General features: G+C 39.2%; 1 protein-coding gene across 2 annotated transcripts in view; it reads left to right on the top strand.

Annotated features, from left to right (window-relative positions):
* The window catches only part of Tlk1 (tousled like kinase 1), a 102,140-nt gene that overhangs the window by 74,792 nt on the left and 2,634 nt on the right, over positions 1-24,714 (top strand). For both annotated transcript variants that reach the window (XM_075984931.1, XM_075984932.1), the window contains exons 9-18: positions 450-560; positions 660-796; positions 5,000-5,188; positions 8,249-8,315; positions 16,003-16,100; positions 18,102-18,183; positions 20,319-20,500; positions 20,675-20,844; positions 21,163-21,298; positions 23,551-23,662. In XM_075984931.1, coding sequence (XP_075841046.1) covers positions 450-560; positions 660-796; positions 5,000-5,188; positions 8,249-8,315; positions 16,003-16,100; positions 18,102-18,183; positions 20,319-20,500; positions 20,675-20,844; positions 21,163-21,298; positions 23,551-23,662 — 1,284 coding nt within the window. The remainder of the gene's footprint in view (positions 1-449; positions 561-659; positions 797-4,999; positions 5,189-8,248; positions 8,316-16,002; positions 16,101-18,101; positions 18,184-20,318; positions 20,501-20,674; positions 20,845-21,162; positions 21,299-23,550; positions 23,663-24,714) is intronic.

The raw sequence follows: 24,714 nt of genomic DNA on the forward strand, positions 1-24,714 counted from the left end.
TGATCTACCACATTTTATTTTTAGCTGCTTTATACTACTTCCATTTAGAAATAAGGGAACTGGGTAGGTGTTGGTGGCACACACCTTTAGTCCCAGCACTCAGAGGCAGATGCAGGTAGATCTCTGAATTTGAGGCCAGCCTGGTCTACAGAGTAGGCTTCAAGATAGTTAGGGCTACAGAGATCCCTGTCATGAAAAAACAGAGAGAGAGAGACAGAGAGACTGAACTTAGATTCACATTGTGTAACCAAAATTATATACCTTGGAATATGCATGTAAATGTCTAGAGAGTGTATATAAATTTTCTGTATTTTCTACTATGCAGTTGAATTAATGTTTAATAGTAAATAGACTTTTGGTGTTTATCTTATCTATATAATTTATTCAAAACACTAAAACCATTACTAAGATTTTCATATACACTGTTGCTATATGTGCTCATGTTGTAGGCCAACTGTGATCTCAGGCGGCAAATAGATGATCAACAAAAACTACTTGAAAAATACAAAGAACGATTAAATAAGTGCATATCAATGAGTAAGAAACTTCTTATTGAGAAGGTGAGTTAGCACTAAATTTTCCTTTCCCTCAGTACCTTCCTTTGCCTTGTATGCTTTTAAAAGCCAAGTGAATGTAATTGTTTTTTCCCTCATTTTCAGAGTACACAAGAAAAATTGTCAAGCAGAGAGAAGAGTATGCAAGATCGGCTTCGCCTTGGGCACTTTACAACAGTCAGACACGGCGCTTCCTTTACTGAGCAGTGGACAGATGGTTTTGCTTTTCAAAATCTTGTGAAGTTAGTGATGGTTACATTTTTTAATTTGTGTGTGTGTGTGTGCGTGCGCACGTGTGCGTGTGCAGAGGCCTGTGGAGGACAGAGGCATCAGAGCTGAAGTAACAGACAGCTTTGAAGCACCAGATGTGGATGCTGGGATTGAACTCTTGTCCTTTGAAAGAGTAATGTGTGTTCTTAAGCCTTCAGCCACCTCTTTAGCCCCCATTGTTGCATTTTTACAAATTAGTAGTTTGGATTTTTACTACTTTAAAGAATTACAAATTTGGAATTCTGTTCAGCATCTCCTTACTATTTGATTGTATAAAACTTAGCACATATGAAAAGAATAACAGATAACTCAGCTCAGTAAGTAACAGAATTCTTACATTATTAGCTTTCATCTAAAGAGTACAATGTGTTTTCCTTTTAAATAAAATAACTTTTTGAACATTTTGTGTGGGGGCCAGAGGTCTTTCCATCTTGTCTTTTGAGATAGGGTCTCTTACTGAGACTCAGTGTTTAAACCCAGCAAGCCCTTCACCACGGAGTCATCTTGTTCGGCTCTCTTTTTCTCTAAACTTGATTTTCCAGAGTAAAAACAACCCCCTAGCTTTATTGGTGATGGTGATGGTGTGTGTGTGTGTGTGTGTGTGTGTGTGTGTGTGTGTGTGTGTGTTACTACTACTAAAAGAAAAAAGTGGTTAGAAGTTTTATGCTGACTGAAAAATGTGTGGCTCTGTCTCCTGGAATTTATTTTTTAATGGCCCTTGTGTTGCTCAAGTTGCTCTTGAATTCCTAGACTTAACTGACCTTCCTTCCTCAGCCTTCTAAGTTCTGGAACTATAGGTACATACCATTGTGCCCACCTTTTTACTTTTGTCTCATTCCCCCATTCCTTAAGTGGTAAAGATCTCCCTAATGTCTGTGCCTTAGGAGAAGAGTTTTTCTCTTGCCTCAGCTACAGGCACCTCACACGTTAGTTGAACCAAACATGACTAGCATTTCAGTGCTAAACTGTAAAACAAAGAAATTGTTGCCACTTTTTTTTTTTAAAGTTCACATGGTGATCAGTAAGGGTGCATTGGCTATTTGTGTGTCTGGGAGCTAGGACCATGATTCTGTCTTTTGTTTTTTGCTTTGATGTAAAATCCTGGAGTGTAATGGTGTCAGTGTCTCCACCGACTTTTCAAGGACGCAGCCTGTTTCACATCGTGTCAGATTAGTATTAGTATTGCTGTTTCAAACATATTCACCAAGTAGCCTTGTCCTGCCCCCTGACTCTCAATGGTGTATTGAACTTTTGTTGGAGACAGCTGTTCTAGGTATTAGCTTATCACAATGAAAGAATCTCTACAAACCTAATCTAAGTGGGGTCTAATTCTGTGGCTAGTTAAAGGTTGTTAATATGTAGTATATGTGACCAGAATTGAGGTACTAAGTCACTTGATGATAATACAGAAATAATATTGGGAGGAAGATAAAATTTTGACAGTTAAGATGGACAGATAGTCTAGATGCACAGGTATTGTTGACACTTGAGCTACCGTACTGAATGCAAAACTAGAGAGCAGGAAATGGATTTGAGATGAAAAACCTTAATTTTTTAATATTTTGTGAGCTAGAATCTCTGCTACTGAACTCCGTCCTGACTGTCTTACAGTAATGCACATATTAGGGACTGAAGATATGGCTCAGTGGAAGAGCACTGGATACTGTTCCAGAGGACCCAGGTTCAATTCCCAGCACTTACATAGCAGTTTACAATCATTTGTAATTCCAGCCCCAGGGCATCCTGTGTTCTCTTTTGGTGTATGCAGACACCAGGAATGCATGTGATATACATATACATACACACATACATACATGTGGACTAAACACCTATACTCATAAGAGAAAAGTAATTTAAGAAACAAAATATTATTATTACAGCCAGTAGTTGTTTCTCAGAACAAAATTCTTCGTATATGCTGATTACTTTGCATATTACTGATGAACACTGATTGCGGATTACAGAGTATTGCTACAGGATGTTCACATTAATTATTAATAACCCAAAGTGGTTAGAAAATGAGGAGAGAAATCTCTGAGCCAGACGTGATCCTGAATAACCAGGTATCCACTGTATCTGTCCCATTAATTTTTTTAACTTACCACTAGGCTGTTTATTTATACTTAGAACCTGTTCTGAAATACATTTAAGATTTACTTTTTGATTGTTTTTGTTTGGGATTTTGGGTATCTGACTGAAAGGCCCCCACATAGGGGACAAGTGCCATTCTACATCCCTCCCTGCTCCTCTTCAAGTTTACTTTCCATTAAGTAAGACCACGTTCGATTGCTCCTACATCTGAATGGAAACAGAACTCACATATCATTCTTGCAGAATTTCTATCTTGGTTCTTGATTCTTTTTCTCGTGTCTTAGCTCTCCTCCCCACTAAGGGAAAAGTAATGTGTGCAAACCAACGCTCAGTCACGAAGTCAGAGCTCTGGAGGGTGTCGATGGGGCAAAACATTGGGCTTGCTCTAAAAACCTCAGTAGCATGACCATGTGGAGCTGTAACATTTTCTGTCTTGACATGGTAGGAGACCTGAAAGGAACATAGTTACTCTTTCTGTCAGAATAAACTTAATGTGTTATAGGATGAGCAAGTTGTTCCTCTACTGGCTGTTGAGATGACTCATCAGGTAAAGGCACTTGCACCAAGCCTGATGACCTGAGTTCTGTCCTTGGGACCTACACAGTGGAAATGGAACAGACTCTCAACTTCTACATATGTGTTTCTGACCTCCACTCGTGTTCCTCCAACTTTTTGGTGCAAATTTTGCTCTGTGACTTAAATTGCTTTTGAATTTACAACCTTTCGCCCCAATAACTTATGCACATGCTGAGATTACAGATCTATGGCCAGCCTATAATTCTGTATTAGACATAATATCTGTCAGTTTTTAGAATCTAAACTCCCTGGAAAATTGTTTTAGATTCTTTAGTAGGAAGTGCTAATAAATTTGTATTAATTTCATAAATAAAGTTTTCAATTTTATAATTTTCCTGCTGTTTTTCTTTATATTTTCAGTTCCCCTCTCCATTAAGGTCAAGTTTTATTTTATTTCAGAATGTCAACTGCATTGCTATAATTTCTTTTAAGAAAGTAACACTTCATATTAAAATTTCAGTTGCCTTTTTTTTTAAAAAAATATTTATTTATTTATTATGTATACAATATTCTGTCTGTGTGTATGCCAGAAGAGGACACCAGATCTCATTACAGATGGTTGTAAGCCACCATGTGGTTGCTGGGAATTGAACTCAGGACCTTTGGAAGAGCAGGCAATGCCCTTAACCACTGAGCCATCTCTCCAGCCCTTAAGTTGCCTTTTTATAAGCTTTTCTAGAAATATTAATGCTTAGTGATAAAATCATGTTTAAAATCTACCCCAGACTGTCGTTGGATGAGGCTTGGGTTTTGTTTTGTTTTTAGCTCATTTATCTAACAGAATCTTACTGTATATACTAGTATGGTTTGATCACCATGCTTTGTAGTAAGGATACAACAGACCAAACTAACCAAACTCATTCCAAGGAAGCATCTGTGGGAATGGGGAATGGTGTTTGTTAGTAAGACAAGATGCTGTGAAATCCTGTGTGGCCACACACTTGTCTAAAGATTTAGGGGACACCACTTCATTTGAAGACTGTGTGAAGTGAGACCCGTAGTTTATTTTGATTCACTGAGTGTGATGAGCAGAGATGGCGCTGCTCTTAAGAGCTCTTGGCTGCTCTTCCAGAGGACCTAGGACCTGGAGTGTGGTTCCTTGCATGCAGGCGATGACTCACAACCTTCTGTAACTCCAGTTCCAGGGGAACTGTTCTCCTCATCTGACCTCTACACAAACCAAGCACACTTGTTATGCACACAGGTATAGATACAGAGAGCACTCTCGGTCGTGTTGGTGCTTGCCTTTAATCCCAACACGTGGGAGGTAAGTTCAAGGCCATCCAAGTTCCGGGCCAGCCAAGGCTACGCGAAGAGGTCCTGTCTAAAATTCAAATGAGCAAACCACTCATACACATAAATTAAGTAAATGTTTAAAAATTTAAAAAGGAATGGAACCAAAAGAATACAGATTTAAATTATGTGATTGTTTCTTATGATGTATTTTTCCAATTTTTAATTGTGGAAAGTAATGGGAGATTAATATGACTCTGTTTGTTTTCACACAGACAACAAGAATGGGTAAATCAACAAAGGGAAGATATTGAACGGCAAAGGAAACTTCTCGCCAAACGCAAACCTCCCACAGCTAATAATTCTCAGGCACCTGCTACCAATTCTGAACCAAAACAGAGAAAAAACAAGGCAGTCAATGGAGCAGAAAATGATCCCTTTGTTAGGCCAAATTTACCACAACTGTAAGCCTCTGTTTTAAATTTCTCTCTTAACATTGTTAACAGCAGTTATTCATAATTAATACTGTACAAACAAAAATAATTATAGTCAGAAAAGATGTTAATTGAAAAGTTATCTCTGACCTTTAGCTCCAAGTTTGAATTTTTTTGTTTTCTTTGGGTGGTTTTTTGTTTTTGTTTTTGTTTTTTTTTCTTAGTTTTTCGAGACAGGGTTTCTCTGTAGCTTTGGAGCCTGTCCTGGCACTAGCTCTTGTAGACCAGGCTGGCCTAGAACTCACAGAGATCTGCCCGTCTCTGCCTCCCGAGTGCTGGGATTAAAGGCGTGCGCCACCACTGCCCGGCGGAAGTTTGAATTTTTTAAGTGGAGAGTGGGATCCACTCCTTTTGCCTCTCTGAGTCAGTTGACGGTACCAATCTAGTGTTAAAATTGATAAGCGTTGGAGTGCTTTGCAATTATTTTCCAGACCCATGAGCTCAGTTCACATGTAGTTGCAGATAGTTGTGTCTATTCTGTTTGGCTTTTTAAATTTTTTGTGTCGATTATTTTTTGTAATTCAAAGGATAATAGCACTTTAAAAAGTTGCATATTATAGAAAATTTAGAATGTTGTACAAAAATTTGTGTGGGTGAAGATGTTTTGCAGAGCTATGTTCCAGGACCGGCTCCAAAGCTACAGAGAAACCCTGTCTCGGAAAAAAAAAAGTCTTTAACTGATTTAAATTTAATTTGAATACTGTTGAATGCATTGTTGAAATGGGGATTTATGGCTGTTTGTTTCTAGTATGTAGAAGCGATGATTTCTATGTGTTCTTTCACATCTTAGAGCATTGCAGAATTTATTTTTTATTTTATATTATTTTTAATCGGGTTTTTTATTCTTTTGCTTGTCTTTAGTTTTTTTGCTTTTTTTTTTTAACCATGTAGAGTTGTATCATCTGTGATGATACCTTTAGTTCTTTCTGTACAGTTAGGATATATTTGTTTCTTATTTACTTCCAGTATAGTTCTGACTATTCTTCCAGTATAGTAGTGAAAGTGGGCCTCCTGTCCTGTCCCTGATCTTAGGGAGAACTGTTTCTTTCGTGTTAAAAATGTTTTCTGTATTCCTACTTGAATTTCTGAGACAGACTATGTCTCATTTCCTCCATCTTCCATGCTGTCATCTTAAAAATGCCAGCTGCTTTTTTTTTTTTTTTTAAATCAGTGCGTGGCTCCTGCCTGATAAAATACCCAGTAAACCTTTTCTGGATTGTACTGATCAGAGGAGTTGTGCGCGCACCCCTTAGCAGGCTGACTAACCCCGTAGTTTGTGTTTGTAACTTTGAGGCTTCAGGTTGGTTTTCCTGCTTGAACAATATCCTTAAAACATGGAATGATAAGTTTCTTTTAAAATGAATAGTTGCTGGTTTCTGTTATTTTTGTTACCTAACTCTAATACTGGTAAGTTATCGTTACATGCTTTTTAATCCCAGCACTTAGGAGGCAGAGGCAAGTGGGCCTCTGAATCTAACGCCAGCCTAGCTTCTCAGAGCTGCATGGTGAGACCTGGGCCAAAACAAAACAAAGATTCTCACTCACTCACTATGGAAAGTTATTGCCAGGTTTAAATTGTTTACTTTCAAAGTAAAAAAATGAGCATAAACCTACTGGTAGCTTTATTTAGGAGCATTTTAAAGCTCCTAAATAGATAAGCTTGTGTTTATCTATAATAAGTAATAGAAGCTGCCTACCTATTATCTATAGTTAATAATTTAATGACGGGTACAATTTGTATGGGAAGAAATGAGCTATATGTTTCCATTTATGTATGCGTAAAAGATTTGGTAAGTAACATGACAAATTGACTTGCTTAAGAGGGTAAATTTTTAAATCACGTTAAGGCACATAATAAAAAAATATGGCGACTTAAAGCTGTTGATTGTTAACATTGTCTGCTTGCTGTTACTATGAATGAGAGCCTGATTCATTAGACTATTTGTTCTATCTACATTTATTACCTTCTCCTTTTAGATTCATATTGTGTGTGTGTGTGTGAGAGAGAGAGAGAGAGAGAGAGAGAGAGAGAGAGAGAGAGAGAGAGAGAATATACCACGTGTGCCAGAGGTCAGAATATCAGAATACCCTGGTGCTGGAACTACAGGGGTTGTTAGCTTCCTACCATGTTGGAAATTGAACTCAGGTCCTCTGAAATTGGCATCTGTGAACACCCTAAACTGTGTAGATGCAAAATGCCCTGAAGAGAGTATTTAAACAACTTTTGTTATTTTTAACAGCTGTAATCATAAATGTTAAGGAAGTTAGAAGCCTGCAAACTTAAGATAGTAATATCCATCCCTTGAAAAGATGGATTGAAAAAACTGGCAATCTGTATGCGTTGGAGTTTTGGAATTTTTCATGATAGATCTTGCTTCAAAAACCATGCTTTAACTTTGGTTTCAAAATACCAAGTTTTAGCTATTCAGGTTTTTAAGAAATCAGTGTGTTCCTTTATATAACCAGCTTTTAAAATTTTATATAGTTAACAAAATTCTGAGTCATTTTGTGATAAAGCCATATTTTTTTAAAAGATGCATTTATTTATTATGTATACAGTGTTCTGCCTGCATGTGTACCTGTAGGCCAGAAGAGGATGCCAGACTTCATTATAGATGGTTGTGAGCCACCCTGTGGTTGCTGGAAATTGAACTCAGGACCTCTGGAAGAGCAGCCAGTGCTCTTAACTGCTGAGCCATCTCCAGCCAGCCCTAAAGCCATACTTTTTAAGACTAGGAAACCATGTTAGTAGGTAAACTTGTACCTATGGCATATCGGCACATCCAGAAGCTGTTTGCTATTATTTTCCTTGCTCCATCCACATGTGCATTGCAGCAGTTCCTTCTGCTGTTTGGTTTGTGACAGAGTCTAGCTTTTAGCCCAAGGATTTCCGTGTTTTAGGCTTCAAGTTATCAGTATTTTAACATTTGTATTTGGTTGAATATTTTTTACCATGTTTTGTTAGTTTTTAATTTTAAGAAAGTACTAAGCATTAATCTCATTGTAGAATTAAAATCTCACTTTTGGCAGGCTGACTCTGGCAGAATATCATGAACAAGAGGAAATTTTCAAGCTTAGACTAGGACATCTCAAAAAGGTATGTGCAACCCATGCTGGGTCTCTACAGTTTGTTGTCCAGCATGTGGAGAACTTTTAATTTATTCAGCTTAATTCTTAATTTAGTCAGTATTGTTTAAATGTTTTTTATCAAAATTCATGAGCGGGGCATTTTTATAACCTAAATGATCTCGTATGAATTGATGCAATTGAAAATGGGTTTGCTGTGTGTTGTTCAGTTTTTGTTACTGTGTCACTTCGTACTTGGGTATAAACTTTGAAACTGTAGTCAGTCCTTTGTTTTCATAGGTCTGAGTTTGGTGAAACTCGTTTCCAAACACTAGTACAGATTGTTTTCCTTTCAAAACGAAGTTATGAACAGACCCAAAATTTACTTCTTGCCAGTGTTTTATCCTGCTTCCTGCTTTTCAGTTATTTAATTTTTTAAAAAAATACAGAATTGACATATAAGGGAAGACAGTGTCTGTGAAGTCATCTCTGAGGAGTAGGGTAGGACCAAGGACCCCATATGGTAGACACAGCTGCTGTTGAACTGTATACTAAGCCCTGTTTGAGATGTTTCCCATATGCCACTTGATTAGAGCTTTGGAAAACTCTAGTGACTGTCACCATGCCACATTTGCTTGTGCCACTGCGCAGAGACCATCACCCTAATTACGTGAACATCAGGAAGACTTACTGTGACCCTCTCTTGTTTCCCTGACATCCAAGATGCCCGTGCAGCTACAGTCTGTTGTCCATAGCAGATGCAACTGTAGATAGAGCTGTAGCCGTAGTGCTCCTCCTAATGAACGGTGAGGCAGGAGGGCATCTGTAGTGCAGGAGAGTCACAAGTATTTGTGTGTCCACAATAAGATGTTTTGTTGAAAGGAGATTGATCGATGCCCCATATAAAAATTCACCAAGGGTTAGTGAAATGGCTCAGCTGGTAAAGGTGCTTGCCGCCACCTGGCAACCCAGGATCTACATGATAGAAGAAACACAATGGTTCTGGCTGCTGTCCTTTGCCCTCTACACTTGTGGTGGGTTATGTGTGGTGTGTGCACACATGAACATACAAGTAATTTTAGTGCTTTAGTTTAAATACGGAAACGTTTGTGTTATCTGGCCAGTCTTTGATAATAAAGGATACTGTGTGTTTGATTGCTTATGCTGTGGCTGAGGAAATCCTTAATTACGGTGCTACTGAGGCTGCCTGCTACTTACTACACCACTGCTGAGTGGATTCTTAGTCGCTGTGCTAGTAAAGGTGTACTTAGAGCTCACTCTTTATAATAATAATATTCTTTATTGTTAGATAAAATCAAACTTTATAGCAGTTAAAGTCAGTATTCTTCAGTAGTTTTTTTTTTTTTTTTTAAGAAAATACAACTTTGAAAGCATTCAAAGAAGGGTTTATTCTTTTGTTTTGGGTTTTTTTTTTTAGATTATTGTTGATGATTGAGTTTATGTTCTTTGAAAATATTTGGTCACTGAACAATGCTTTAGTTTTTTTCCAGTAACATCTATTTCCATGTCTCCTTCCATGATAGTATTTGTACACTGTTTCAGACTACCTCAGCATTTGACACCCCCTTTGCCCTCTTTCCCTCTGTTTGAGATACTACATTTTTCATATTTACTTATTCTTTTCTAATAACTGTCCTCTTTATAATCATTTTCTTTGCTTTTCCCCCATTTATATATAAAATTTGTTATGAGTCTATGGTTTCTAACATCTTCTATCCCTGACTCTCCTTTATTTATTTATTTGTCTGTCTGTCTGTCTATCTATCTATCTATCTATCTATCTATCTATCTATCTATCTATCTATCTATCTATCTATCTATCTATCTATTTTGTTCTCCACCATGAAATATCCTGGGAAAAGTATCAGTTCGCAGTGCAGACAGTCTTACGTGCTTACAGTTCTCTTCTCAGAGACGGGTTTGCATGAGAAGAATGAATGTGCTTATAAAGGCAGTTGCTGGCAGTGCATAGAGATAATAAAACTGAGCAAGTAATGTCACCTTAGAGACTGACTAAATAGGAGCTGCTGCTTACAACTGGGTATTTATGTTTTAGTTGTTCAGTTAGAAAGTAATAAGCAGTAACTTAATTTGTATTAAAAATGTTTCTAAAGCACAGCTAGAAAGTAGGTCATTCTGTTATGTTGAAAAGAGGGAAGTGGGAGGGGAAGAGAGAGAGAATGAGAGAGAGTTAACACACAAAGACTAGGCTTGGTTCATGAGAAAATTCTTTGTTATTGGTAACTAAGCTCCTGGGTTTGCTAGCTGGCAGAGCGCACCTTAGCTGTGAGTGCATAGCATCTCCCATAGGCTGGGTCTATTCTGATCTGTGAGCACTTGATGTTTGTGGAACCTGCTGAGTAAATAACAGGTCAGATAAGGGCATCTCTCTCTGCTCTTTCCTTCCCCCCTCTGTTGTTGTAGGAAGGCCACCTGTTCATTTCTGGCAGCCTAGACTCCCGAAATAATCACACAGAAACTGTATTATTTGTAATACTGTTTGGCTAATAGCTTAAGCATATTACTAGCTAGCTCTTACATATAGCATTAACCCATTTTCATTATTTTATTTTTTACCATGATACCAGCAAGGTTCCACTGGCATCTTTCCCCCTCTGGCAGCCACATGGTGTATATGACTCCACCTTCCTCTTAACATAAAGTCGGATTATATTAGGTTCATTAGCCCTAAATTACAAGTATATTCCTTGTTAAGAAATCTGACACCATGAGAATTTAGGGTAGAAGATCCATTTGCTGATTAAAATGGATAATTTGTGTTGTGATGTAGTTCATGATCTATTCATATGCATTTTATATTCTGATGTTAATTGGAGAGGTAAACAGTATAGCTTATTTACTGTTGAATGAATCATAATGTTTATTTGTATCTATGCTACTCTGTAGTATTAGAAAATAAAGTTTTAAAGTGTCATAAAAGTCAAGTAGGAACCTTAACTAAACCTTAAACTAAATCAAATTTGCCTCCAAAAATGTAGTTTCTGTAAGTGCTTAGTATTTGGTTTGTCTTCTGGGCTTGGAGAAGTCACTGTAGTGTCTCTCAGAATATCAAGAATTCTTAAGCCAGGTATGGTGGCAGACTCCTGTATTCCCAGAACATAGGTAGCTGAAGGGGTGGGGGGGACTCACCAAACACCCTCTACACAGTGAAACCTATGCTTCCCCACTGTACCCCCTCCAAAAAAACACATCAAAAAATCCCCAAATACAGAAGACTCCTGCTCTTTATGAGGCCTGGGTTCCAGCCTCAGCACTCTGCACAGAAAGTGCTTTACTGTTTGTAAGGTGTAGGAGTTTACACGGCCATTGCTCATACATTTGTAAGTGTTCATCTTTTTACCCTGTCTGTGAAGGCATGATTCTCAGTCCCATGTCAACAGAACTACACAATATGATCGTTCGTGTAGGCAGGATACCTCTTTATTGTCCTTGCTATCCTGAACTCGCTTTGTATACTGGGCTGACCTCGAACTCAGATCTGCCCACCTCTGCCTCCCATGTGCTGGGAGTTGCCCGGCTTGTAATAACTCTTTCAAGTGAACATCAGCTTTAGCTTTCTGAATAGCACGTGCTTTACATGGAGTAACATAGTCCATGGGCAACAAGCCAGTTAGGTTCTCACTGCCTCCTTCTCAGTGGCTAATCCCATAAGTTATAGTGTGAACATATGTGGATATAGTTGCTCTTTGTTCTGTTGCTGGGTGTTTTGAGCAGGATCTCAATATATACCTTGACTGGCCTGGAACTCATGGAAAATTGCTTGCCTCTGCCTCCCAGGTGCTGGGACTAAAGATGTGTACTGTTCTCTTTTCAGATATATGTTTTAAATATATGATTATTTGAAGACAAAGCTAGGAAGTTTGGTGTCTTGGTATCAGATAGTAAATAGTAAAGGAATGACTGGGGAAAGAGAGAGAGAGGTTGAGATTGACCTGGTTTAAGTGTCAGAAGTTTTATTGGGGAGACATAACCAGTTTGTAACTGAAATAGTGCTAGGCAGGAATTATTAGCAGACGCAGGATATCAGCCTGAAGCAATCAGCTAAGCAATTGACAGTCACCTCAGTCTCTACTGAAACAGAATCACATCCAACATGCCACCTGACACCATTTCTTTCTCTCTTTCTCCTCTGCTCCTTGCGATGTGGCATTCATCTCTCCTTGTGCCTCGTTCTGAAGAGATAACAGTGTAGCAACAACTCTGCCACTGACATCCTGTTCTCTGAGGATATTGGCACCTGCAAAGAGAAACAAGCAGTGACAGGCAGCAGCAGCATCAGTACTAACCTCCATGGTGAACTCTTTACAGGCTGAGAACAAGCTCACAGCTCTTTTCTCACTCCTGACAGTGGAACATGCAGCCAGTTGAAACGGACAAGACTGGATTGCCTGCGAGCCTTTTGCGCAGTGGAGAATGCAGGGCGCTGGTTTTAGGTGAATTGTCTCCACACACTCCTAACCAGCTTTGCTGTTTCTCTCGGCCTTTTTAGAATATTCATGTCATCCAAGTTATCAAAAAAGTTCCATATGTGACATTTCTTGTCATTTTAGTGTTGAGTGAAAATAATGAGCAGTATAATATTGGACAGCTTTATCTTTAGATCTCTGTGTTCACTTCTATTTGTAGCCATTACCAAAAGAAATCTAAAGATTGTCTCACTTAAGGCCAACCACAGGCACATTATGTGTCTGTACACTGTAATACAGGGTTCTGCTCTTGCAAGAGCAGTAGTTTTCAGGGGACCTTTGGTGGAAAATGCACTGTTTGAGAAGATCACAGTTAGGAGGCTTCTGGCTGTGTATGGGCAAGAGAGGTGCTGAGAAGCACTTTGGGGTTCTTTGTTGACATTTTGTCCTTACTATTTCTTTCTACTTAGAAATGAGTAGATTTTGAAGTTCCGGCTGCGAGCATGGAACTAGCTGTAGATGGAAGCTCTCCTTTGTTTATAGTCCACCTGCTCCACACCAGAAACTTTGAACAGTCTGGTTCTTGTAATCAGACCCTTGACTTGGCAGTAGATGATAGCCACCTACCAAAAGGGAAATTTAGAGGTAAATTTTCTTCCTTTGGTGTTTGTATTAATTAGCTAGTTTAAGCAGTGGGATTTAAACATTTTTGTGGGGCTGGGGATGTACTCACTTGGTAGAGTGTTGTCCTGGCATACATGAATCCAGGGTATAACCCTAGCATCTGCAGGTGGTAGAGCAGTACATCCTAACTACTCCAAGGAGAATCAGGAGCTCAAGATCATCCTTGACCACACAGTGATTTTTCAAGCCAGCTTAGGCTATGTTACATACACAAACATGCATGCACACACATTATTTTTTGTTGTTGCTGCTGTTTTAATATTGCAAGTCGAATTTCCCTCACTTAGAGCAGAATTGTTTAAGCTAGAAATCACTGTTTCATGGTGGAAAGCACTTTCTTGACCACTAGCCATTTCCAGTCTGTGCTTTCACATGCGCACACACCGAGTGTGTTAGGGCTGACCTTCCTATTGTCGAGTAGAAAGTTAACTCTTTTCATGCTGTTTAAAAGCCAGGGTGTGTGTGGGGGTATTCACTAGTGTAGCGGCGTGAATAAATGCAGGCAGATATTAAAGAATATATACAACTTTAATGATTAAATAAACTTACAGAACCGAGGTTCCTGCGTAGCACAGGAGGCAGGAAAAAGGCCGAGCTGCCTCCCGCGCGCCCGATTTATCAGTATGCATTCGCCCGAGGCAAACTTGCCCCCTAAAGGGGCTGGCTTAACCCTACACACTAGTATCCTGAAAAGGGCTCACTCTGAAAATGGAAAATTAGAAGAAAGGACGGCACTGTACCGTACCATGTTCTGTACACTGCCTGCTAGCACCCTGTTAATATGTCAGCACCCTGGTTAATATCTAAGGGATTCTTCCCTATAATACAACAGTATAGAATAATAATACTAAATACTATATTTGCCAGTCATTGGGATTCATGCATTTATTTGCAGCTGCTTAGAAAGGGTTTTGCTTTGTTTATATAAAATAGAGAGAGGCTTGCAGAGGAACAAACCTGTCTTGTTTAGCATTCGTGCCCAGTTAAAAGTTTCAGTCTATATATTTGTGCATTTGAAGAGAGAGTAAACCAAACACATACCACACACCCTTCTCTCTTAAGAGGGATGAAGAAATGAAGTCAGGAAGAGGAAGGTATCAGTAGACATTAACAACAGGTTGGACGGGAGGTATCTGAGCTAGCTAAATACATTCAGAAAAGACAGACTGTTCCCGTCAGTGATGGCAGGTGTCCTGATTGGAAATGAAACTAGAACGATGTTGTGTATAGCCAGAAAAGATTGTAGCTATGAATTCCAGAGCTTTTCTATCTTCTTCCTCCCCTCCCATCTGCACAGTCATACTCAGGTGTGACAGGTGAGATAAAGTCAGACCTGTTCTGTGTTGGCAATACTTGTTTTGCTGTTGGTTCATATTTCTATTGGTTTATATTTCCTATATCTACAAAATAAGGATAAATTTGAAGTAAATTAATAGCGCTCTCTCGTAATTAAAGAAGAGGTCATGAATTCAAGAGGAAGTAGAAGGAGACACGAGTTGGAGGGCAAGAGAGTGGAGTGGGCATGGTGTAACTCATAAACCAGGGAATATTGTGTTGCCAAAAGAGACTGATTATGAATAAGATACATTTTTGTGCTTAAGGTTTGTTAAGAGACAAATTGTTCTGTTGAAGTGGTCATGGGTCTTATTTTTCATTAAAAATATTGGAAAGTGTCAGATGGTAGTGACACACACCTTTAATCCCAGCACTCGGGAGGCAGAGACAGGTGGATCTCATAGTTTGAGGATAGCCTGGTCTACAGAGCAAGTTCCAGGACAAACAGGGCTGCACAGAGAAACCCTGTCTCAAGAAACCAATATATATTGGAAAGTAGTATTTTTGCAGGTCATCTAATGAGCCATTATTGAGATCTGTTGTTTCTATGACTTGATTTTTGTGATGCATATCAGAACATAAGCATTGTTTTAAGATGTTGTCAACCATTACAATGTGTATTATTAAATTACCAGTTGCTTTTTTTTTTGGTTCGAATAGAGAAGAACTATATTCTTTTATTTTGTGTTTGATCACCAAGCCCACTGCTCTTTAATGTAGTCTGTTCTTCCTGATGTTCCTTCTATTCTGTAACTGCCTACAGAGAATCTCTCTGCTTTCAATATCTGGCTAGCTAGTGGTTAAATCCAGAATTAGAACTTTATTTTTGAGATAGGGTCTTATTATGCAGCATTAGTTAGCCAGGAGCTTGCTCTGTAGTTCAGGCTGGTCTTGAACTCAGAGGTCTGCCTGTTTCTGCTGAGACTAAAGGTGTGTGCCATAATGTCCAGGGAAACATAGTGGTTGACTAGATTCTCTTATTTTTAGATTCTCTTATTTTATTAATTTGTTATCAAAATAGATTCTTCAGAGTACAGGATAAATGTGGGCTTTCACTAGGTACAGCGTCTAGGTAGAGGATGAGCCCTGCAATCAGCCATGCTTTTCTAAGAACACGCTGGTCTTCTAACTCAATGGAACTTTAGACTCCTGTATTCTCCTCGCTCGCCGTGAAAATGGATACATGGGTAAAATGTCCTTTTATATCACAAATAAACGAAGGTTGTTACAGTTTCCTCTCTTCATCTTCAGGAAGAAGCTGAAATCCAGGCGGAACTGGAGCGCTTGGAAAGAGTCAGGAATCTTCACATACGAGAGCTCAAGAGAATAAACAATGAGGATAATTCACAGTAAGTGCCATGTTGTACATGACAGCAGCCCCCTTTCCTCTCCCATGGAAAACATAAACGCTTTCTCAGTCAGCCGTCTCTGTACACATGGGAATTCCAAAGGGTTGCTAACTTGGATGTCTGTGTGGTCTGCCCCCAGCCACCTCCGCATGCCACCACTCTTACTCCCCTTCTGGATATGTGGGTGACTTGCCTTTTATTTCCCATCAAGTGCGCCCTAGACAGAATACCTGTCTCAGCTCCGCCTCACTTCTTTCATATCCTTTTCTTAATTTTTCATGGTGATTGCCACTGTCTGTTTGTTGTTGTTGTTGATTTATTATGTTTCCTCCCCTTAACCTGTAAACTTCTTTAACAAGATTATTGTTAGCCGGGCAGTGGTGGTGCACGCCTTTAATCCCAGCACTCGGGAGGCAGAGGCAGGCGGATCTCTGTGAGTTCGAGGCCAGCCTGGTCTACAAGAGCTAGTTCCAGGACAGGCACCAAAGCTACAGAGAAACCCTGTCTCGAAAATCAAAAAAAAAAAAAAAAAAGATTATTGTTTTGATCTCTTTGTATCATCAAACCTAAGAGAGTACCTGGGACATAGTAGTCACCTTATAGTTATATCTTGACTGAATGTCAAAATTAATTTTACAGGAATGAAGGAGGAATTATTATAAAAGTTACGTATCATACAATGTAGGAAGACATGGGAAAGAACTGCAAGTTGTAGTCTCTGGTTTAAATCCAGTTATTAAAATGAGTGTCTTTTGTGGCACATTAAAATAACCTGTGTTTACTGGATCTTCGTTTATTAGCATGTAGGTGAAAACTTTGTGTGTTGTCACTTGATCTAGAAGTCTAGCGATGTCATTTAAAGCTGCGTGACTTCATATGTATGCATGTATGTATGTATGTATTCCCTTGGGAAGTGAGAATGCTTTGCTTAGAGAGGGGCCTTGTGATCAGGTGTGGATGTGCAGTCCATGAACACAGGTTGCTAATTTAGCATAATAGAAAATACCCTGCATTCTATCACATTAAATTCTTAAAGCAAATGGGATAAAATAATTTAAAATTAACTGACTTTGAAAATCAAATTCCATATTTGTGGCTGTGGTTTGGGAATTTAAGATAAAGTAAATTGTTAGTTTTATAATGTGCCTCAGTCTAAGCAGAAATCTCTATTTTCTACAGTTTTCAGGAAAAACTTACTTATATTCAGCTAATTTTTAGTAAATTGTACAAATGCAATGTCTTTACACTTGGCTTTTTAAAGCTGTTGCTGTCAGAGTGTAAATTTTGGAAACCGTGTTTCTGCCAAGCACTTTGAGTATTACTGCTTACCTTGTACAGACAGCTTACCCTGTCTGACCCTCGTCTGCAAACAGATACAGCAGGCTTTGTCTCATAGAATTGGTTGAGAAATGAACAAATGGACTTATGTAAGTTGCTTACTAGATAGCAGTATGATAAACGTTAGCTATTAATGATAGTATGTATCACTTAATATATAGCAGTTACAGTAAACTAGTAATGGTAGGTAAGTGTTACTTGTGTTTTTTTTTTAACAAGTTTTTAAAAATTTCTTACTTTTAAAATTGATGAATAGTTCAAAGACACTAAGATAAAACCATGAACAAAAATCAGTTGATAAATTATTTTTAAATGTAAGTCAGTACTATAAAATCTTGGTCACTCATTACTCAATATAAAAGTATTTTTTCAAGAAAGGGCTTTTCTGTAGGGCACAGTTGATGGTCTTTAAGAGGGTGCTGTTAGTGGCTAGCTGTTACAGTTATACTTTGTAAGTGCTGATGCTATCACAGGTGGTACTGTGTAGAAAGATGGAGAGAGAAGAGCACACTGCTGCCCAGTTGTCCAGTGTGCAAAATTAACAACAGAGTGACTGAAGCAGACAGCTGGGAGTAGAGTCAGGAATGGTCTTTAATGCACACAGAACTTCTTGTATTCTTTTAATGTGCCTAAATAGCTGTTTTTCCTCCCTGCCTTTTTAAGGTTCAAAGATCATCCAACGTTAAATGAAAGATATTTATTGCTTCATCTTCTTGGAAGAGGTGGTTTCAGTGAGGTGTATAAGGTAATGGTCACTGTTCTTTATGCTAATGGAGGGGGTGAGATTAAAAAACACATGGCTTTTGTATACTGGTTTTAGACTGACTTTTATCCTCAGTCTCATTACAACAAAAGGGCTTATGGTGGGGTTTGTTGTCTTTTCTCCTGGGTCTAAGATCTGTTCTTACCTGTATAGTCTTCTTTTATCCTCTCAGCCATTTTAACTCTAAATAAGCCTGAGCCTCTGTAGGGTGCTGGTACTTACTAGCACTCTGTCTCAATGTTCCCAGGGGCCCTGTTCCTCTGCTGTGATCTCACAGGTTTATAATTCTGTCATCAAGTCACTTTACTCTTGTTCTCATTGCTCCTCTCTTACTGTGACAAATACTATGACCAGGACAAGTTGGGGAGGGAACAGTTACTTCATCTTGTAGGTTACAGTCATACACTGAGGAAAGCCAAACATGAACTCAACACCAGAGCTGGAAGCAAGAGTCACGGAGGGTGCTGCTCACAGGCTTGGTTACTCTGGCTTGTGCTTGCCCTTTTGTACACAGTCCAGGACCACACACTCCGGAGTGGCACTGCCCACGGTCAGTTTAATCAAGTCAATCTCCCAGTGCAGAGTCCTTCAGATAACTTTGGACTGTATGGAATTAACAACTGAAGCTAACTAGGAAGTGTTTCCCTCTGCTTAAGCTAGTAAAGTAGGGATTCCTGGAGACCTTTTAACAAACATGGAAGTTACTAAGTGCTTTTTAAAGAGGCATCTTTGCATATAAGTCACAATGAAGCTTAAACTGTTAAGCTTTCTTTCAACAGCATTTAGAGTGTGAAACACTTAGGGCTGGAGAGAATGCTCTACAGTAAGGGCACACACTGCTCTCCCAAAGGACCCGAGTTCAGTTTCACGCACCGTTGTTAGAAGGCGCACATCTACCTGTAACTCCAACTCAGGGTGGTCTAATTCCTCTGGAATTATTAAGAACCTGTTAGGGCTGGAGAGATGGCTCAGCGGTTAAGAGCACTGACTGCTCTTCTCTGGAATAGAGTTCAATTCCCAGCAACCACATGGTGGCTCACAACCACCTATAATGAGATCTGGTGCCCTCTTCTGGCCTACAGGCAGGATACTGACTGACTGACTGACAGACTGACTGAATACATAAATAAATAAATATATCTTCTTTTTTTTTTTTTTTTTTTTTTACAAAAAAAAGAACCTATTAACTGGGGCTGTAGAAATGGATCAGTAGTCAGGAGCACTGAGGGGTCTTCCAGAGGACTTGTCTCAGATTCCCAACATCCACATGGGCAGTTCACATCTTAACTCTTATTTCAGAGGACTCAGTGCCATCTTCTGGCCTCTTCAGACACTACATGCAGAGCTGCGCAGATAACATAACACCCATACGATAAAATAAAAATAACTTTAAACTTGAAAAGAATTTATTAATTTAGTTGCTAAGAAAGACAGATAAAAATACTTTCTTCCCTACAACACACAGGAAAGTGTCATAGGTGTTTATGTTGCTGGTTGCTCTCTATAAGCTTTCCCATGTAATGGAGCAGGCCTGCATTTAAAAGAAAACTGGCTTCATTGTTTTATCATGATTCAAAATATTCACATTTAAAGAATTTGAATGTGAAAATTGACATTATTTTTACTTTTTTGCTTCATCACCATAGCATTTCTGTCTTATTTAAGTATATCACTGAACTGTATATCATCTTAGGTGATCGGTAGTTGTTGCAAAAATATTACCAAAACTAAATTCTGTTGAGTTGTTTGATTGATGTTGGCAGAGGTTTCTTTCTTGCCCGGTCCCCCAAAAAAAACCACATAGAGGCTTAAATCATAAATTGGTAGGACTATTAGCTCAGGCTTCTGACTAACTCTTACATCCTACATAATTCTTGTCTGTTTCAGTCATGTGGCTTGGTGCCTCTCATAAGCCAGGCGTTCTCATCTTGCTTCCTCTGTGTCTGGGTGACAACTGACAGCTGAGCCTTTCCTCTTCCTAGAACTCTTCTGTCCTCGTCCTGCCTCCACTTCCTGCCTGGCTACTGGCCAATCTACATTTTATTAAAGCAATACAACTGACAAATCTTCATAGCAGATTGATGTACTGTGTGGTTGTGTTCTACCTTGAATTGTAGGCTTTTGACTTGTATGAGCAGAGATACGCTGCTGTGAAAATCCACCAGCTTAATAAAAGCTGGAGAGACGAAAAAAAAGAAAACTACCACAAACATGCCTGCAGAGAGTATCGAATACACAAGGAACTGGATCACCCCAGAATAGTTAAACTCTATGATTACTTCTCCTTGGATACAGATACGTAAGTAAACAAAGATTCGACTTGTTAGAATACTGGTTTTGTTTCCGACCCTGCAGTGCAGATGTTCTCATCTCTCTGTTAGGGTTCTCAGTTACTGGATAATGATTCTTCACTTTCCCAGTGTGGATTTTGTATGGGGCTAGATTTCTGCTGATTGTTCCCTTTCTGGTGTAGGTTTTGTACTGTGCTGGAGTACTGTGAAGGCAATGACTTGGACTTCTACCTGAAGCAGCACAAATTGATGTCTGAGAAAGAAGCTCGGTCTATTGTGATGCAGATAGTGAATGCCCTACGATATCTCAATGAGATCAAGCCTCCTATTATACATTATGACCTTAAGCCAGGTATTTCAGGAAACCTGTCTTACAGGGTTAGGTTTTTGTTTTTGTTTTTCCAGGGGTGGAGTTGGGGGTTATGTCTGCTTTTTTGCTTGCATTTTGTAACAGGGTTTCCCTATGTAGCCTGAGCTGGACTAACTCATAGAGATCCACCTTCTGATGCTTCCTAAGTGCTGGGATTGAAGGTGTGCACCAACATAATGAGACCCCAGATACATGTTTATTTACCAAACATTGCTCTTAATTGTAAAAATTATCCTTTTGTTCATATAGATGGGTGTGTATGTGTGTGTGCTACTAAAAATACTCTGTTTTGGTTTTTAGGAAATATCCTTCTGGTAGATGGAACGGCATGTGGAGAAATCAAAATCACTGATTTTGGTCTGTCTAAGATTATGGATGATGATAGCTATGGTGTGGACGGAATGGATCTGACTTCCCAGGGGGCAGGCACTTACTGGTAAATGATTTAGTAAATACATCAAGACTACTTAATTAGTTCAGTGCTTTATGAAAATTTAGTTTTATTTCCAAATATTCTTTGAGGGTTACTGTGCTAAAGGCATTGATTCTGAGCCTCTGAATTGAGGAGAGTCTTGACTAGAAGTCTTTTAGCCATTTTTGAACAGGCTGTTTTACGGCAAAACCCTAGAGACCTATAGTAAGTAAAAAAACGTTTCTTCTCGCCGGGTGGTGGTAGCGCACGCCTTTAATCCCAGCACTTGGGAGGCAGAGGCAGGCGGATCTCTGTGAGTTCGAGAACAGCCTGGTCTACAAGAGGTTGTTCCAGGACAGGCTCCAAAACCACAGAGAAACCCTGTCTCGAAAAACCAAAAAAAAAAAAAAAAACAAAAACAAAAACAAAACCAAACCAAAAAAACCCGTTTCTTCTCTTTAGAACTCTCAACATTGATTTCTCTGTCACCTTAACTTCACTAATGTTGAACAGTGGGAGGAAATTCCCCTCTTAGAGGAATTTCATGATGTTCTTATGTAGAGACATAGGACTTATTTCCAGGCTTGGCGTGTTAGTGTCCACTGATAATCCCAGCACTCGGGAGACAGAGCCAGAAGGATCTCTGTAAGTTGACAGCCTGCATGGTCTACAGAGTGAGGTCTAGGCCAACCAAGGCTACATAGTGAGACCCTGTTTCAGAATCGACAACAAAAAGAATATATTTCCCATAGAAATGGTAGTCCAAACAAATGATTGGATTTCAGTGTTGAGTTATTTAGATGTGTATTTGGGGACTGGGGTGACCCTTTTGGAACATACATATTGCTTTTATAAAACTTCTCATCTACATAAATTTAAAATTGTTGTCGGTATCACTAAGGAAAAGTCAGTTTTGTTTCTTAACTGTACTGTTGTCCAGAACAGTCAAATTTGTCACCTACAAAATTGTTGCTATTGTTGCTCTTTTGCTTACATATCCTGTGTGTGGCAAGACGCCTGCGTGTTCAAGAGCTGTGCTCCTCTCAGCCACACACTTAAACACCTTCAGTCTAGCATCAAATTATTTTTAGGTGGACCATGGTTTAACTACATTACTCGTCTTTACTTTTTTTTAATTTATCAGAGTTTTGAGTTGTGTGATGCTTGCATCTCTGATGGATTGTTTTACTTTGGGGGGCTGTTTTGAGACAGGGTTTCTCTGTGTAACCTTAGCTCTCCTGGAACTTACTCCATAGACCAGGCTGGCCTCAAACTCAAAGAGATCCACCTGCCTCCACCTCCCAAGTGTTGGGACTAAAGTCGTGCACCACCATGCCTGGTGGATTCTTTTACTTATAACAAGATAATGAATTTATTTCTATCTTTCATATATCAAAATATGAATTTATGAATAGCAGTTTTAAATTTTAAGTTAGTGTTTGAATACTTAGTATATTTCACACACTGGTAGTGCTTGAAGCTGCATGCAAAATCAAAGCTCCTTGCACTTCTTGAAGTCTAGTGCAAGGAGAGCTGAATGCTTTTGTAGATGTTCCACGTCATTCTTTCTAAACATGGGCAAGGAAGCCATGTTACATGCCTGTGGAAGGCAACAGAGAAAGCTCATGTCCAGAGGTGAGTGAATTGGCCTTGACTTGCCAGTTTGGAGGGAGAAAGGGGATAATATGATTGCAGATTTTGAATTTTTTTTTGTTTTTTTGTCGAGACAGGGTTTCTTTGTGGCTTTGGAGCCTGTCCTGGAACTAGCTCTGTAGACCAGGCTGGTCTCGAACTCATAGAGATCCTCCTGCCTCTGCCTCCCGAGTGCTGGGATTAAAGGCGTGCGCCACCATCGCCCGGCTCAGATTTTGAAATTTATGTTGTCAATTAGGATAGGTCTTATGTTACAATAAGGAATATGAGATCCTGTCTCGTTGGAATAAATGAAGACTTTGGGTGGCTTAGAGTAGATAGTCTGTGGTCTGTTTATTGTAGGAAGAACTGGCTGCAGCTTAAACTGTTCGAGTAGGGTAGGAGAGTGTTTCTTCTGTTATTTGAAATTTACTCAGATTACACTATCACAGTAATGACAATGCTTTCTTTGGACTTAAATATACTTTCTCACAAAGTTATATTTTGGTTCTGAAGTCAAATGAATTAAAACTTTGGTTTTCATTGCTGAAAACTGTGATTATGTGTAAATAAAGTAAGCATTCTAAGATTTAAAAATTTTGAGCTAAACATTACATCTCTTTCCCCTCTCCCATTACTTAAAGGTATTTGCCTCCTGAGTGCTTTGTAGTTGGAAAAGAGCCACCCAAGATTTCCAACAAGGTTGATGTGTGGTCGGTTGGAGTCATCTTCTTCCAGTGTCTCTATGGTAGAAAAGTAAGTTGTGCACATCAGTTCATCCCTGTAAAATAAATTCATGTTTGTTTTGTCTTTTATGTGCAAAATTTCAGTAACTTAGAATCAGTTTAGATCCTTCCAAGGAATGGCACACTTCTTGATTGTGTCTTTGTATCAGAAGACACAGTTATTTTAACAGTTGATTTGGTTGGTCTCTCCTTCTTCCTTGCCCAAACATATTCTATTGGGAACTCTGGAGTTAAGCACATTGCAATGTCCTTTGTTCCTTACACTTTCTCTTAACTCCCACTGCCCCTGCAGACATTTGGTCTGGATTCCAGTTCCTCCAGTAATTCCTCAGAGAAACGCCATCAAACTTAGTTTTCCCCAGACCTGTTGATAGTAAAATCAGAAATGCAAGTTGCCATGGATAATGTCTAGTTTGCGTCCTATCCAGTCTCCACCACTACAAGAAGAGGTGGAGGAACCAGTCTAAAAGTGTGCATTACATGAAGCCCTTAATATTAACATCATGACCAAAAGCAACTATGCAGGGAAGAAAATTGCAGGTTGGGTTATAGGTTAGGGAAGCAAAGGCAGTAACTTGAGGCAGGAACGAAGCAAGACCTCACAGATGAGCACTTCTTGCTGGCTTGGTTCAGCCTGCTCAGCTTGCTTTCTGTTCACTCAAGGACCACCTTTCCGGGATGGCCCTCCCACATCAGTTTAGTTACCAAGCAGTAAAATACCCCATAGACATGCCCATAGGCCAGTTTAGTGAGGCAGCATTCAGTTGAAGTTCCCAGTCAACTCTAGCTAATGTTAAATTATTAAAAACTGACTAGCCTAGAGACCAAACCTGGGTTTCCTGGCTCCCAGTCTAGGGCTGTTTCCTAATTACTTGAATGACAGCCTGATTTGCTTCTCCATCACATGGGGTTTATCTGCTGGGGACTGACTGAATGGACGTTTCCAGACTGTTCTTAGCTATAATCTTGTTTCAGTGAGACCACATCCCAAGTTTTAGGTAACTAAGGACAAGATGTTAAGATACAAATCATTTTTGTGGTGATTCTTTGTTTTAAATGTTT

Source organism: Microtus pennsylvanicus, chromosome 9, assembly GCF_037038515.1.
Source record: "Microtus pennsylvanicus isolate mMicPen1 chromosome 9, mMicPen1.hap1, whole genome shotgun sequence".
Classification (NCBI taxonomy): Eukaryota; Metazoa; Chordata; class Mammalia; order Rodentia; family Cricetidae; genus Microtus; species Microtus pennsylvanicus.